At 39.3% G+C, this 18,190-nt stretch overlaps 1 protein-coding gene across 2 annotated transcripts in view; it reads right to left on the bottom strand.

Annotated features, from left to right (window-relative positions):
* The window catches only part of LOC148067376 (glutamate receptor ionotropic, kainate 2), a 118,319-nt gene that overhangs the window by 49,203 nt on the left and 50,926 nt on the right, over window positions 1–18,190 (bottom strand). For both annotated transcript variants that reach the window (XM_087805411.1, XM_087805412.1), the window contains exon 6: window positions 15,403–15,576. In XM_087805411.1, coding sequence (XP_087661537.1) covers window positions 15,403–15,576 — 174 coding nt within the window. The remainder of the gene's footprint in view (window positions 1–15,402; window positions 15,577–18,190) is intronic.

The following is an 18,190-nucleotide window of genomic DNA, read 5'->3' as shown; positions in this document are numbered from 1 at the left end:
ATTGTACAATCAGAGCTTTAGCTATTACTTTATACAAAATGTGTTTTTTTTCTGTAACCCAGGAAAAAGTCACTTTTATAAAACATATCTAATAGATACGTATTTTTCAAGTACATAATGTCCCTTGGTGAGTTGTATGTATTTAAAGTATTAAACAAGTATTATAGAATTTAAAATCAATGTCGGTGCTGAGATCAAATATATTGTTGGACGAGTTAATCTATGTCTTTCTTGAGAATGTTAATATATTTTTTTATTTGTGTCTTATTTACTCAAATATTTATTGAAGGATTTACAGCGGGTTGATGAAGGGGCAAGTGTTAGCTTGCATTTAAATCTTGTATATGGTTCTAAAAATCATGCATTTTAAAAGTAGATCAAAAATAAAGGTAGAGTGCATTGTCGGGGAATTCTTAAGAAACTCAATAAGGAAAAATCTGGTAATAAAAATATATCTTTATGCAACTTAATTGTTTAAAAAAACCCTTGTCAATCAAAGTTTGGCAAAAACACCATCATCTAAATTATAATTTCACATCTGAAAAGTATGCATTGTACTAAAACGACATCCCATGATGGACTACACCAATAAAAATAATTATTTGAAAAAGAAATGAACATGAATATAACTTTTTATTGTGATGCATTTTCAGCTTCACTATAACAAGAAGCCATAAAACCCCGGTGAGGTCAACAACTACCACTGATGGATGGATGCGGGTGACCTCAGTGAAGCCGTTAATCATCAATCTTTTCAAATGATGAATGCGAGTTCATTTCACATTCCAAAAACATAAATAATTCATCATTGACCCGACGAGGGGATATAGTTTGGCCAACATGTTTTACATCTGTGCCTTTTTTTTCCCACTTTAATTGGCATCATGTTGGATATACCCTTGTTGAATAAATAGAGTGTGTGTGTGTGTGTGTGTGTGTGTGTGTGAATGCGGCGGGGGAATGAACCACATTTCTCAACAGATGATAGCTCGCCAAGACGTCTCAAGGCCACCCAGCGTCCCTGTGCATGACGTGACCGTGACACGCCGGGCCCCCGCCGGCTGCGTCGGCCCTCGGCTCCTGATTGCGTGATACAGATCTGTAACGAGGGCCGGCCCTGATTACATCGCTTTATCGTCCTATACATCAACAGGGATGTCGCTTTAACCACGGCCTGCCATGAGTGCGAGTGTGCGATCGGACGTCATGTGATCAAGCTTATGGTTCAGGCATTCTTAAGACTAATGATCCAGGATTGTTTATTCATGTAAACAACGGACATTTTCGGTCGTATGGAGCCGAGAATGTGTTTCAGCATCAGAGTTACACAGAAAAATCATTGAATATACAACGTTTATTCAATCATGCTTTATATATTTGTGATATTTAGAGTATTTGATACCATTATTTGTCCGTATATACCATTATTTGTCAGTATAGTATCTAAAAAAATATACATACATTTCAACTACTTAACCCTTGTGTTATGTCACTTGTCGGGTCACTTTGACCCAGAGATAACACAAGGGTTAAAGCTGGTCTGACTCATTTATGTGAATATGAGATAAACCTCACTATTAAACAAGTAGTAAACAATTTCCCAAAGGAGACCTCCTGAGGGATCAATAAAGTTTTACCTTACCTTACCTTATTAAAATGATTATAGATTATTAATGACTGCATCAACATATGAGCAAATTTAATAAAGTAGTAGCAAACCTAAATATTTTAGTAAGTAACACATAAATAAAAACTGATATTGATGTTCAATTATATAAAACTTGTTTAATACTTTAAATACATAATACTTACCAAGGGACATTATATACTTGAAAAGTATGTATCTATTAGATATGTTTTATAAAAGTGACTTTTTCCTCGGTTACAGAAAAATAAACACGTTTTGTATAAAGTCTGTGATTGTGCCATTGAGGTTATTTTTATCAGATTACCTTGAAAAAACGGCAAAATATTCACAAATATCAAACTCAATTCAATGGGTAGCCATCAGTCAGCAGTTGGTCTTTTAAACTTGTTGGAGGTTTTCTAAAGCTTTCAAATCCCTATTAAATATTGTCGTCCATCTTTATTCTGAAATTGTGAAATGAGACCAAGAATCCCATCCAAACACATTTCCGACAAATCACACTCTTCATACAGCTGGCTCAGACTCTTCGAGAGATCGTCTCATCTAGTTTAAATACGTATATTTGCTGAAGTAAAACACTACACAAATCTATGAGACTTTTTTCCAAGCCTCACCTTCACCACTTCAAAGCGTTCAGTCGCTGGATGCCATCAAAAGACACATGAAGGCAAAAGCACGGAGGTGCAAAAAAATCACACCGAGGCATATCTGAGCTTCCACTTTTAAAAGACCCCCTGCCTATCTGGCTGGTCTGCTGCCTGTTCTTTAGCACAAATAGCTTCTATGGACTGAAGGGAACATCGGTGCTAATAATGTTGAAGCGGTGCCAAGCCCAGCTGGTGGTGACCGGCACAGGGCACCGAGTGTCTGCTCTCCACAGTCGCCGTCTTTAAAAGCCCTCGTCCCTCTGCCAACTGGACCGGGCTGAGAAGGAACACGTCTGTGTAATGGGCAACCTGCACCAAGAGGTGTCTCTCAACGCTACCCATCTTTTACTGAGAATGTGGCCGCGAGTGGGAGCTTCGGTTTCATTAAGAATTTTTTCCGCACAGGCCCGGAGTGGTGGAGTTCGAGTCTCCCAAGTGAATGAAGATTTAGTGTAAAGGTTTTCACAGATGGTGTTATGAGGAGTCGTCTTAAGTGGTAAAGAAAGAACTGAGCCGAGGCTCAGACCGAGTTCCCAAAAATAGCAAGACCAGTCAGTTAACATTCTCCTCCAGTTCTTACATCAAAAAGCAGGCTATGAGTCACTGAAGATGGCAAATGTTGGACCATTCCATCAGCTAGTTTACTACAGAGATCTTATTTGATTAAAAAACAGTTTAACTGACAACCCACGCCCTCAAACAAGTGACCACCAAACTGCTTCAGGGTAGGTCGGGGACGGTGTTCCCATTTATTTACAGTATATAATGGTACTAGGAACACTTAGTAGTGAAAAGTGAAACAGGAAACGGACCCAACAAAAGCTTCTTTTCAATCTTGTGTAATGAATTTTCGAGATATTGCAATTCCACTTAAATCTTTCGTAGTGGGACTTTTATAGACGGGAAACGGATTAAGTAACAAAATGTAATAAAAAAAAACCCGATTGTGAAGCTTTGGAAATGTTGTGTGGGCATTGTCCCTGCATCCTGGAATATATTCTAGAACAGTGGTCCCCAACCTTTTCTGACTCAGGGCCCACTTTAAAGTCTAAAAAACCTTTGCGGCCCTCCTCCGACCCCATAAATACAAAGGCATTATAATGCGTTCTCATTTCAAAAAGAATATTTAAAAATGTTTAATATCCGTTTAAACCCACAAAAAAATGATACCATTTTGGAAACGATTTTGTGGCCCACTTGCAATACCTTCGTGGCCCACAGGTTGGCAATCACTGTTCTAGAAGAAGATCTCATATTTTCTAGCTATTCTGATCCTTGCTAGCTGCTTCTATTAAAGCGTCGTTTGGAGCTTTGCCAATGCAAGTATTTAACATTGAAAAATAGGTTGAGGAGTTTCTTGCTTGGAAGCGTCATTCATGGGGTCAAGGACTCTTGACATGTTTACTAAAATGATGAATGTTGCTGATGAATTCATAATTAACACAATAGAAGTTGTGTATTGAACACAAATCTGTCTGCCGGGGACACTTCTATTAACTTCCCGCCCACGGTGTGCTCCTGAAATTAGTTAAATGTCTTGTTAACATCTCGCTGGGGCACATGTTTTAACTGTTTTCTACCGCCAAAAAAAACAACTAAATGAGAACAGAAGGACCAAAAAAAAGAAAATTAAAATCACATGCTTTTTTTTTTTCTTCCAGGGAGAACCAGACAGGAAAAAGCGCTGTCCTAATTTGTGTGGGAGGTACCAACTCACACAAACAGACACTTGGAAGAATGTGGCTCGATATGTGGAGATTGGTACTGATGTGAAAATAGGGGGTAATTTGATGCATAAAATTCGATGTCTAGCTGGACAACTTGCATAGGGAGGTGTGGATCGATTGATACATAGGAAGGAAAAATGTCGGTATCTATTAATATATAGGTAGGTGTGGGTTATTAGGGAATCGGAATCGGAAAGAATTGCCCGTGATGTCAGAACAAAACGGAAGTTTTGTGAAATAAAAAAAAATAAAAAACAGGAACTTATCGTGGTGAAGGTGGAAAAAGCGAGACAATCGCACCAAGGCTGCCATTTGGCCGCCAAACTTGCCTTGCATTTAATCACACGAGGAAAGGTGGGGGCGGTCGGAGAGAAACAGGCGTGCAAAAAAAACACACCTCTGAACATAAAAAGCACATACTCAGACAAATATAATATACGAGACGAAAAGGAGCGGTGGGAGCGAGAGGACTGCCAGCCCACAAGTCCTTGGATGCAGCTATGGTCAGGGAAATTGGAGATTAAAGGCTAAATGGGTAGAAAGGTATTTCATGTGTTGTTGGGTTGATGTGGAAATGGGTAGATTTTGTAGGAGGCTTATTAGGTAGAGATGTAGGATTGTAGGTTTTGTATGCCGGAGAAAAGGATGCACTTTTAGATAGGAAAAAGGTAGGAAACAAGAAGGTTAGGCAAAGAAGGGAAAAGGTGTGTAGGGGAAGATGGAGAGGAAGGTTAGTGAGTTAGTATTCGGTAAAGGAAGATACAGGAAGTCAAAAAGGTTTGGCAAGAGCTGGACAAACTGCCGTGTAAGTTCGGTATTGTCAGTCATAGACCTGAATCTGAAATGACACCCGTTTGTTCTGAAGCCTACACCATGCAAGAGTACAGACAGGCACAAAAATATACTGAAAAAATAAATGTTGGTTTGTTATTTATTTGCTCAGAAATTGCTCTAAAATACACCAGAGAGCTTCTCGGTTTTATGAAGTTCCTGGGGGAGGCCCCCCCAACAAGAGGGGGGTTTCCCTTCAGCCACGTCATGTGGTGCGCCACGCCTCGGACCCTCTAAAGGGGTGATGTTCCAGGCGATGTTCCAGGAGACTGAATTATGATTGGGACAAGAGGAAAGAAACTGTACCCCCCATTGTTGAGGCCACAACAGCTGATATGCTCACTTTGTTATCAATAAAATTTAAATGGAAATCCCCAGTACAGTGTTTGCTTTTGGCTATTTTTGCTACAACTCTTGTATGGACAAGGATGGTTTGGTTGAATGGTAGTCTACCAACTTCTGGTACATAGGTAAAGGTGTATAACCGGGTAAATAGATGAGTCTGTAGGTACTGAGGAAGTGAGGTAGGAAGTTGCTGAGAAAGGTAAATCTATTCTACGATTGGTGGATTAATTATGGTAGAAAAGGGCTGAGGGTGTGTTTTAAGGAAACATCATCAACATCCAAAGGTCAAGACAAACACTAATGATTGTTTGAGGGACCTGAATCCACCGCCTTCATTCGGTTTGACAACCGCCGCTCACCATTTGTTTCCATTACGAAGGTAAACACAAAGCATAAAAAAAGATTATTCAGACTCTAATAAAACACGTGTCACAAACTTGAGCACAGCATCCGGGGGGGCTTTCCTTTTCGGATTGATTTGCAAAGCCAGCCCAGCTTTCAAATGTCAACGGTGTCATAAATTCAAAAAAGATTGCCGCTCGCACGAACCATCATCAATCTGCGAGTCCTTAGAGCTTTCTCTTGTGCAAGAACGAGTCCAAGAGTTTTGTTATGATGAGCTAAATTTGTCAAAATTAACAGGAGGGGAAATTATGACACGCAGATTAGTTGAGCTGGGCCACAACTTGTGCATGCATCATTTCCCCTGGATTTCTGGCGCCTTAGACAGCGATTTGTTTACTGCCGAGGACAGGTGGGGAATTAAACACTCACACCAAGACACACTTTTTAAGAGCTGGACTGATAAATGCAGTCATATTTAATTTGCCTAACAGAGTAGCACTTATTCATCATATTTAAAGTAACCAACGAATGTATCTTTTGACCACTTGTATGAAAAAACAGATCCTTTGATGGTGATCAAATATATTTATTGAACGTCTTTTTAGGAATAAAAAGAGTTTAGTTTAAATAAAGAATATAAATGTCATAACATCCTTAATATAATAAAATGTCTATTAAAAAGTAAAGCCACTAAATAAAATAAGGAAAAAGTAAATTCCATATTATAAAAACAACCTTAAAACTGTTATTGAATACTTGATTTTTTTGGAGGAATGTATGGGAAGTACATTACATACTGTATGTTGAGTGATGGTTCACCCAAGATTCATATTTCACTCATTTTCTACTTACCCTCATGTCGACTAAAGGTTGGGATTATTTTCAGAGTGATCTGTTCCTTTTTAGAGTTATAGATAAAAGTCTATGTCCAATTTAATGCAGAGACGCAAGCTCAGATTCATCTTTGTCCAAAAAGACAAGCTTAAAAAACAACCAAATACCTCCATACTGCTCGTCTGTAACATCCATCTTGAATTGAAGCAAATAAAATTGTTCCAGAAGAAAAAAACACTATATTTTTTGCTCGTCTGTGGAAGACGTTTAAAGAATATCAAGTGCCGTAAACCGGAAATACTCCAGGTAATATCACAAGCGTTTCCAGAGTGAACTATCACTTTAACCAAGTTCGAACTTATTGTGGCTTATTTGTGGATTTACACACTAAACAATTTCAAGCCATCAGTGAAGTAAAAACCATGTCATACGGCATGTGACGACCTTGTAACTTCCCACCTATGACTCCAGGATGAGCAGTTTAATCAGAATAAAAACAGAGTTCTTACTCTTTAAGATCTAATCATATGCAGTCATTAAGCCCTGCAAGCATTGATGGTCCTGACCTCATTCAGGTACTGTTCTATGATTTGCATTTACACTAACTGACAGTAGATGTTTGACATGAGTTTTTCAGTGTGTGCCCCCAAAAAGCACTCAATGGATAATCTTTTGCACAGCAGATTAATTATAGCTAATGTATAAAAATGAAGGTTCGGATGAGCATGATTATCAAAATATATCTTAAGTAGCTGACATATCTAGCATTGGCCAGGTAAATCAGGTACATAGGTTTGCTTCACCCCTGTGTTATCTTAAGATCAAGGCGACCCGACAGGCCAATAATAACACAAGGGATACCACAAACAATTTTGTTTTTTGGCCTTCGGGTCACCTTGACCCTGAGATGACAAGAAGCAAAACAAGATAGATTTATATGGTATCAAATAACTGGACTACATTTCCTATTGACCAAGAACCTTCACCTAAAGACTCTTGGTTTCGTCTGTATTTCCTCAGTTGTATTCTTACTGAAACAACATGGATTTCATCTGAACTTAAGTTTATTCCCTTAGGTTGAGACTAAAGCCTGTTTTTTTGACGAATGGCTCCTTGGTGCAAAACCCATAAAAAACACGTATTAACATACTGACATACCTTTACCAGTGACAAATAAGAGTCGAGTCAACTGTATGAAAGTCTTTGTTGAAGGGAAAGGTTTGGGCTTTCATCTAAGGTTATCATTCTTGTGCTGCACAGTCTTAGAATTACACGTTTTTTAGTGAAGTGGAGCTTTTCATGATGTTAAAAGAATAACTTTTTAACATAACATTTTGCATTTGTACTACTTACATTTTTGGATTTAACTTTATACTAGCAGTGAATCTCTGGTATTCCATCAAGAGCAAGCAATGTCCCGATGTGTACCAGGAACAGGCTCTTGGGAAGCACTTTTTAAGCAAAATTTTTGGGGGCCATGAATGCCTCAAGGACATCGACAACTGTACAGTGAAATAGCACCAAGTTGATTCATTCCAGGGTGTGAAATGTGGTTCTGGGTTTATTCTTTGGAAGATTTAAGGGTAAAGGTGCTGTTATATGTCAAGGCAAAGAAAAGGTATGCCCTATTTTTCGTGAAACAAGTGCCCCAGACTAGTGCACGACTGTCCTTGAGCAGGATTTTCTGGGAGGAATCCAACAAGTTTTATAGCAAACAGTGGATACAGTTTTCAGTTTGCATGTATAAGGGACTACTAGCCGGCGGTCAATCAGGAGAATCAGCGACCTTGAGTGAGGAAGTTGAGGGAAAGGTACATGGGTGGCATCTGCCGTTCGGAAATTGTACGTCTTGTAATTCGCACCCTGCAGACATGGGAAGCAAATGGCACGTCATTTAGTAAGTCCGTGCAAAAACTGTAAAAAAAAGCGGCTGCTGATTTACAACTAGAAGCCAGAAGAAGTATGCTCCTCGTACGCCGCACTTTGTAGCGTTCAATGAACAACCAATCACCACTTTGTTTCAGCCGCTGCAGAACCAACTGCTCTCCATTATGACCGGCCATAACAATCGTCTCCGCGCCTTCGCTAATGACAGACGAGGAAATTGAGCAGCTTGTTGTAATTCCGGCTCAATAAAACCGCCAGATGAAGGAAATATTTGGGCCTCCAGCATATTTTTACCGTCTTCAATTAAAATCCACGAGTATATTTATCTCAGTGGGAAGGGAATTTTTCGAAATGAAAACAAAGCTTCAAGACCAGAATTTACCCAAGCTAGCGACAATAATTGGACCCAGAAGAGGACAATCATTCTCAGGCGAGATACAAACACATACAGGGATTTGGAAATCATGAAGGGATGCTGTGATCGTGGATCGATCCAAACCTCAAAACCTTTCCAAATTCAAGAATGCTGGATTAATTAAAATATTTTTTATTAATTTACTTTCCTCTATTTTCCTTCGTTGTTTCTATGTAATTATATAAAGCAAAAAGTTAGTTGATTTCGCCTGATAAACGTTTCTTTCTTTTTTTTTTAGCGATGAAATATGACTTTACATTACCAGTTTTTATTCATTGACACAAACACATAAGCTAACGTTACCATAAAACCATTTGTTTTACATTAAAATACATTAATATGTTTCCTTAGCACCAGCTCAAAGATTATTTCTCATCTCTTATAAAAACATCCATCATTTTCTTTCTTGTTGAGGGTTTAAAAAAAAAATCCATTTTGCTAGTAAAAAATTGGTTGAAGTGTTTTTTCCGTTGCAAACAAACAAGAGAAAAGGGGGGAAAGTGCTTTCATTTCCTGGTAACTTCAGAAAGTCTCGCAGTGCTTCATACTGAGTCACTGCGGTTAAACAGATCGTGGTCACGTGACACTGACAGAGTCTCCGGGCGGGTTGTCCAGACAGATTTACGGAGCCGTGGTCAAATGATAGCTAGAGAGTTTTACTGTGAGTCATGATCGTTGGAAATTAAACCAATCATGACAGAAAGTATGAAATAATAATATTAGTGTCACATATTGTTTCTTCAAATCTCTTAGGTCACAACATCAACATGTTTTGGTTGGATATAGATTATATATATTATATATATAAATTATATGGAAGTAGATCAGAATATCCAATGGTTGAATTTTAAGTGTTGATTTAAGTGAGTCTTAAATTGATCTATTGTATCATCAGTATGTGTCTGGTTGTACAAAACTCTATTTTCATTGAAATATTTACATTAGAAAATGATCTTAAGCCGCGCCCACTGAAACCACTTGGTTTTTCTGGAAGTGAAATCTTGTTTACCATAACCACACCCACTCTGCTGTGATTGGTCAAGTCTTCACATCCAAGGGACTTGTTGTATAAACAAAGCGGGGCGTGATTACAGCCGTCCGGAGGAGTGAAGCCATTATTACATTATAATGGACTCTGCTCTCGTAACCTCTCATTTGCCCAGATTTCAGATGAGGGAGAACTTTATAAAGTGAGAACTTCAAACGCCGACATGATGAGGGACTCACTGAATCTTGGAGAAGATATCTTAGAGGTCATAGCAAGATTTTTTCAAGCGTCGTATGATTGGCTGAAAATTCGAATAATTATCTTGGTACTCTTCTGGTATTTTCTTTCCGCATACCAGCAGTTTTGTGTGAAACTTAAAACACTAGAAGAAAAAAATCCTTTCATTTTGAAAAAAATATTTTTATTATTTAATTCTATTATTCAATAAAAATAAATTCAACTTTTCAATATTAAACTTATTAAAATAAATCAATCAATGAAAACCAATTCAACCTTTTGATATAGAAAACAATTAAATTAAATTAAGCTTGTCGAACTATAACATTTAAACAATTTGGAACATTAAATTCAATCAATATTCTGATGCACTTCCATAGATAGCTTAAGAACTGCTTCAAATAAGATTTATTATTTGAAACAAACATATGTTGCCAAATGTACGTGTTGCTGTTCACAAAATCTGCCTCCCTGGCCTGGCTTTGGATCCCAAGCCTGGAGTTTGTAGCAGTGATGGGTTTTCTTGATTGAATCCTCGTCCTGTGGAAATTGATATTCACCCAGTGCTGTCGACTGCATCAACAAGTCCTCCCATAATAATTGTTTTTCTCTCCCCCAGTATTTAATATTCAACTGTTGCTTTTATTGTACATCTGGACTCGAACAAGAGAAGATAATCATGACGCAGGCGTCGGCGTTCATCCTTTACAGCTTCACCTTCAGAGAGATTCGTCCTCCCCACCGAGCCAGTCCTAGAGGTGTGAGGAGAGAATGCAGCCGACTCTCCAAGCAACACCTTTCATCTCTCCTCTCCATCTTCGGCAGCTCCAGCCGGCGACAGCGCGCCTCCCCTCGCCGTCGCTTCCCCCAATCTCAGTCAATCAATCTTTGATGAAATCACAAGGTGACACAGACACTGTCGCCGTGGCAACCATTGCTACACAACTGTTGCCTGGTCACTGAGAGCAAACAGGCCTGGAGCGCGGCGGCTATTGTGGTGCAGAATCAGAGGCACGAGAGAACGATGGAGAGGACAGAGATACAGAGCTGCAGGGCGAGGACGGGGGGTGAGAGGTCGCGCACTGGCCACCGCATCCCTCCCACACTTCAACTTAATGACAGCCTCAGTCCAGAGAGAAAAAGCCATGACATTTTATACATTTACACTCTTAATATACAGACTTTTACACTGAATTTTGCCCTGTAGTGTCCAAGCATTCTACAAAAACAACTCGCTTTTTTATGATTTGATACATTTTATTCAAGCAGGGTTCAAGTTCAAATATCCATCTTGACATAGGATGGTTTTTTAAACAGGATTTTTAGAAAAAAAACCTTTTTTACTTTGAAATAAATATTTACGGAGGAAAAGTATTGTGAAAACTATTAACTTCATTATTTAATAGTAAGAAAAGTATTGGTTGAAACAATGCATTTCATTTTGTCAAATCAATAGTAACATATTTGCAAGCTGGATGTATTTTGGCGATTTATTTCTCGAGACTTCATGATTCCGATCATTTGTCTCTTAAAAGCGAACATGACAAACTTGTGTAGCTCTAATCTCAGTTTAAATGACTTTAAAATTCATGTCACCATCTCTTCATACACTCATTACAGCGGATCCTCGGAGGCGAAAGACTCTCCAGATGGAATCAAAGCCAGGAATAATAAATATTGCTCTCTAATAAAGTCTTTCACCGCGGTTGCGTAAGACTTTATTATTTATTATTAAACAGCAGCTCCGGTCTGCAGAGACTCGTCGATATGTCGTATATGATCTGACAAAATGCTCACGCGAAGATAATAAATCAACTCCAGTGGTGGAAGCTTTTCCTCTGCAGAGTAAATATAAGATTTAATGTCTTTTTCGTTTCATTTATCTATTTGTTTCCTCTGTGCATTTGTGTAAATATTCACGTGTGCTGTCTAATAAGGGAATATGTGTAAATATTTGTGTGATTATTTATTCAAGTTTTTGTGTTTTTGCTTTCATTAATGCATAAAATTAAAGATGAAGAACATTTCCAGTATTCTTTTGGCAATGCAGCACGACACGCCAGGCGGAAACACTCGTCGACTAGGAGTAATCAGCCACCCAGCAAAAGAACTGTTGCGATGCTTTTGGTGGAATCAATTGTTCTCATGCTCTCGGTCCTCGGTTCCGCTTGTAAAATCCTTCCCGTCTTCACCTTTCGTTTTGATCTACATGTCAAATAGCAACAAGGAGAGCATTCTGGGAAGATAATAGATCCTCCTCTCCAACGATACCTTCCCTGACTCGTCTAAAATCATAGCAAAAAGTAGTGATGGGATGATGGACGTTCATGAAGCAGTGTCATGTGATTTAGAGGTCAGTAGGTGGCGCCATCAGTTTAAAAATAATGTCATGTTTCATTTGAACAAAAGGAAAATAGTGCAGAGACCGCCATATAGTGGACTCTGGGAATAATGACACAGCTTCATGAAGCTTCATCAGACCATCACTAGCAAAAAGGCAAAAACTGATAACAAGAGCTCAAGCTTATGACTTTTCTTCGCCTTTTCCCAAGAGTCAGTGTGACATCAACCAATGACCAAGAGACAATCACCATGACACCCAACCTATTAGGCCCCTACAACACCATGAAAGGTGCTGGAATCTCCCATCCACGAAGCAGCTGTAAAGCAGATCTCTAATGGACGACTCAAACTATCTCCAAACCAGATATGAGATACCCTTCAGAGGATACATTTATAGCTGCTTGCTTCTGTTGTGATACTGTCAATGATCCAAAGTTCACGACCAGTCGGGGATGGGAAATTGAACAGATGCTGCTTGACTTCCTGCTGCTCTGATGTTACGAGCTTTTCCCAAAGCCATCAGACGTGCCATTGCCGTTCTTCAACCCTACAGGGGTTCTTGTCCATGAAAAGCAGTCGCAGACAAAGGTGCGGTCTCAATTCTGTCCAATTTAGTGTTGGATTGCCCTCATTACCCCCCACAACCGTTCTCCTGGAGCCAAGTGGAATGCTGGAACACATGCAGAGCCCCCCTCCCCTACTCCGAGGACCTGCAACAGCAAATAATCTAAAACCTTTGTGCTCCAAACAACATTTTCATGTAGCTTTTTGAAAAATGAGTTGCCCCGCCTTGCTCTCAATGATCTACAGATCAGTCGGAAATTGGAAAAGTGCGTTTGAAGAGAGTGTTGTTTGGGCGAAGGCGAAAGCTGACAAAAACAACAGAGGGACCTTGAATGACCGTGATGAGCTTCGTTCCCTTTTTTTGCTTCCAAATCACCTGATCCAAGGCTTTCTTTTTTTTTTCAGATGACAGCCTTTAAAAATAATCCAAGGCCATAATTTCCATCCAATTTGCTCTCGCTCGCTGCATGAACGCTGACGGATTGTCATATTTTGGCCACATTCCCAGAGGAGAAACGGCGAGAGGAAGGAGGGGAGATAAACGACTCACGCCGACTCATTACCGAGCGTTTACACTCATGAGCGCCAAACGACGCTCTTCACGCCGCGGACGCTAATGATGCACACTAAAACACAGAGCAAGTATTGAATAAGGAATGCTGTTTTTCCTGTTATTGAGCAAACAACATTACAGCCCAGCAGCGGAGATATGAATATAGTGCACGTACAAAAATAAAAGACCTGTCAACGAAAGGTGAAAAAGGTAATGACACATAAGAAGAGATTGCGCTGAAAATAGCAGCTGCGTCTCTGATGTTTTCTTTGCTTTAAAAAAGTCTGGCTGTGAAGCCAGACGACACATGGCCATACAAACCTGGTCACAGTATCCACTCGGAATATCAAAGTAGGGATATTGCTTAGATGTAAAGTGGTTTGCGTTTTGAGAAAGCATTTCTGCTCTCAAGGTGTGGTGGCATTGAAAGGATGTGTGGTGGCTTTTCTGTCACAGGTTTGCATACATTAGCAGGCTTGTACTGCTAATACTACATACTTACGTAGTATATGTGCGGTGGCTTCAGTGACAGTGTGGTCAAGGTGTGTGATGTGGTGGCTTTAGTGACGGTATGGGGTTGTGGCATAGTCAAGTTGTATTGCCAAGGTGTGTGGTGGTTTTGTTAAAGGTGTGGTGGTATTGTCAAGTTGTGCGGTATGGTGACTTCAGTGATGGTGTGGTGGCATAATAAAGGGGTATTGTCAAGTTGTGTGGTGGCTTTAGAGACAGTGTGTTGTGGTGGCATACTAAATAGGTATTGTCAAGTTGTGTGGTGTGGGGGCTTCAGAGACAGTAAGTAGGTAAGTAATGGTTATTTCTAAAGTGCCACCCAAGTGTGGTGTGGTGGCATAATAAAGTGGTATTGTCAAGTTGTGTGGTGCTGTGGCATAATGAACTGCATTGTCAAGTTGTGTGGTGGTTTCAGACACAGTGTGGTGCTGTGGCATAATAAAGTGCATTGTCAAGGCATGTGCTGTGGTGGTTTCAGAGACAGTGTGGTGGCATAATAAAGTGTCTTGTCAAGGCTTGTGGAGCGGTGGCTTTGTTGAAGATGTAATGGCAAACTTAAGTGGTATTGTCACATTGTGTGGTGGCATCAGATTAGTGGTGGCATACTTAAATGGTATTGGCAAGTTGTGTGGCGGCTTCAGAGACAGTGTGGTGGCATGATAAAGTGGTATTGTCGAGTTGTGTGGTGTGGTGGCTTCAGAGAAAGTGTGCTAGCATAATAACATGGTATTGTCAAGTTGTGTGGTGTGGTGGCTTCAGAGACAGTATAGTGGCATAATAAAGTGGTATTGCCAAGTTGTGTGGTGGCATTATAAAGTGCATTGTCAAGGCATTTGGGGTTGTGGCTTTGTAAAAGATGTGATGGCTAACTTAAGTGGTATTGTCAAGTTGTGTGGTGGCTTCAGAGACAGTGTGGTGGCATGATAAAGTGGTATTGTCGAGTTGTGTGGTGTGGTGGCTTCAGAGAAAGTGTGCTGGCATAATAACATGGTATTGTCAAGTTGTGTGGTGTGGTGGCTTCAGAGACAGTATAGTGGCATTATAAAGTGCATTGTCAAGGCATTTGGGGTTGTGGCTTTGTAAAAGATGTGATGGCAAACTTAAGTGGTATTGTCAAGTTGTGTGGTGGCTTCAGAGACAGTGTAGTGTGGTAGTATAGTTAAGGGGTATTGCCGAGTTGTGTGGGGCTTCAGAGACAGTGTGGTGTGGTGGCAAAAAAAAGTGGTATTGTAATGCGCATGGTGAATTTGCGAACGGTGTGGTGGCCTAGTAAGGCTTCGTTGAACGTGTGGAGGTTTATTACACAACAGTGGCAAATGTGAGGCAGTGATGTGGTGGAGCGACGAAGTGGCAGACAGCCGCGGTGGACGGTGTGGTGGAAGAACGGCGAGGTATAGAGGTGTAACGTGGTGAAGCAGCCGTCTCGAGTCTCCACATCGTCGCTCACGGTTGTCTCCTCCACTTATTCAATATTCATTCTGTTACGTTGCAACACCGTGATACACTGTTCAGCCGCTGACAGCCTTACCGTCATGAATCCATCCAGCAGGCCCGAGTCAGGTTTCGGGGGGGCTTGTAGCCGCTCCATCGACCACTTCTCGATGATGGACGACACCTGAGAGTTCTCCGTGTTCAGGATGCGGAACCCCGTCATGTTGACTCCACTGAAACGATACGGCTCCATGTCCAGAGCGAACAGATCCTGCAGGAACAAAACATCGGCGCTGAAGTCGCTGCGACTGAGACGTATATATTTGTACTGCATCGTCGTCTGGAGAACACCAGTTACACCTGTGTTATATTTAGAAAAAACTATACTATGAATTAAGATATTCAATATTAAGAAATAAAAGTGTAATATAACACAAAAAAAACAACCATTTTACTCATTTTTACACTCGTTTTTTTTATCAGTTAATTGCCTTTTTTTCTTGAGACATTTATTTATTTTGTGTCATTTTGTCGTTTTCTTTTCACATCTTTCTCAATCCTTTCAGCTGAAGACAAAAAATATCAAATTAAACCATTTTGGCAAAAAAAAACAAAAGAAAAACAACTATTGACTCAAACTGTGCTACAAGACCCTGGTAATGAAAGTATTTGATTTTAATTCTGAACCAAAAGTATTTTGAATTGGAATTGCAGTGAAAGTAAAATAATGATTCAGTAACCATTAACACATTTTTTTTTTTAAACACCAAAAAAAATCATAAATAAACAAAACTTGCAATTTATCCTTTTTGGTCCTTTTTTTAATCTTTTTCCATGTCTCCGTTTTAACAAACTTTAGCATTTCCACGTGGAAAATATCAAACTAGTCAACAGAGAAGCTCATGAACAAATATTCTAAAGGTTTCAAAAAATTCTATACATTTGTATATATTGGACTGGAAAGTAAAGAATTGTGCGAATAGTACTCAAATAATAATCTATCTTTAACTTGATCTATTCAAATTCATGCAATTTATGGGGATAAAGTAATATTCAAAAAGTATAATTATTTAACTGACAATTGTACGCATAAGATTCAATAATACCATTTTTTTTGGTTCTGAATGACCATCTGGATCCATAAATAATTTGAAGGATTCATCAATCTAATGAGGTTCTATCACTAACAACGATATCTCAATCACTAAAAAATGGAACCATATCAGATTTTTAAATACAAAATACATTTAAAAAAAAAGCTGTTGGTTGAAATCCCATAATGAAATAAACAATACCAGATTAAAGGAGTTGCGAAGATTGTTTTTTTTGCAAGAAAACACAGCGATAGCGAGAGTGTATGTTGTTTATCTCACGGAGAACCTCATTTGCAGGATGTTTTTTTTTCCTTCACTGCCTCCACAAGGTTGCGTTTCTGCCGGTGAAACCGAACGTGTTTTGTTCTTTTAATAGAGTTTCAAGGTTGAAGTGGTCGTCCTGCCACACACATCAGGAGAAAACACGACTCGGGTTTCCAGCTCGGATGCTTCGGTGGCCGTGGCTGCAGTTCAAACGGGCGCGTGAGGCCGCACGCTGGCCGAAGAGCTTCGGAATCCTCTCGTCCTGCTGACACACCTGCTGTCACTCAAGCTCGCTTTCATCTGGCCAGATGCTGACCGGGAGGCAGCTGCAGGTCTTCTCTAGAATCTCAAAAAATAAAATAACCCGGTACATCCTACACCTGATCTCACAGCGGGTCGTTTTATTTTTACCATTTTTTTTTTAAAGTGATAATGGAGCAAGTAAGTCTCACCCACTGTTATTTCTGCCTTTTCTAGAAGGGGGTGGGGGAGCTTGGTAGTGCTCGGGTAAAAAAAAAAAATTCTGAGCGTCAGAATTAGAGAATTCCAACTGCTTTTTGTTTCTGCAGGAATCAGAGCGAGCACGCCAGAGTCCTCGGCTGGACATTGATCCAGGACGAGAGCCCAGCGTGAGGCTGACCAGCCGGAGAAGAGGAGTTGAGTCAGTTTGAAGTAAAAAAAAAAAATGTTGACGGTTCATGAAGGTCATGATCATGATTCCACTACAAGAATAAAAATACATAAATGAATGAGAAAGATCACGAAAACACTTGTTTATTCTATGATTATTTTGTTTTTGTTAAATTATATCTTGTATTTAGTGAAATGTCATTGTTGTGTTTATTTATATGTATTTAATTCATCTGTATTATTGCTTGTTCGTTTGACTTTACTTCGAGTTTGTTGTTGACGTGTGTATCACTTTCATTTCTTTGTGTCGAATATCAATTAATTGTTTTGCTTAAATGTTGCGGTTTGATCCCTTTATTATTGTATTCATTTATTTTTGTGAGCTTAGTTGTTCTATTTTTGAGGATATTGTTTGGTAATTGAAACTGAAAATAGTTTCGTAATAATAATCGCATTTCATTGTTTTGTTTAATCATTTGTTGTTCTGTTGAGGGATTTTTGTTGTTAACAATGTCCAATAATGTTGTGTATTTTTTATATTTAATTATCCCAAGGAGGTCATGTTGTGTCCGTCTGCTAGCAAACAAAACAAATTGTTCAAAACAAATTGTTCAAAACAAATTGTTCAAAACAAATTGTTCAAAACAAATTGTTCAAAACAAATTGTTCAGAACAAATTGTTCAAAACAAATAGTTTTGTTTGTAGCGTTTTGCTATAAATGCTTTTTCAAATGCTTAAAAAAAATGATGTGTCACATTAAGAAAATTTGGTGAAACCAGGAGATCTTAACGTAGCATATGTGACATCACATGTTTCTTAACCATGGTTTGATGATGTCATACTTGGCAGATTTTACCTTCTTTTTTTTGTAATGAATGTACATGAAACGATTTCAG

Source organism: Callionymus lyra, chromosome 13 (assembly GCF_982586985.1).
Source record: "Callionymus lyra chromosome 13, fCalLyr1.hap1.1, whole genome shotgun sequence".
NCBI classification, from domain to species: Eukaryota; Metazoa; Chordata; class Actinopteri; order Syngnathiformes; family Callionymidae; genus Callionymus; species Callionymus lyra.
Note: the sequence above shows the minus strand (reverse complement) of the source record. Positions and strands in the feature narration are given on the sequence as shown.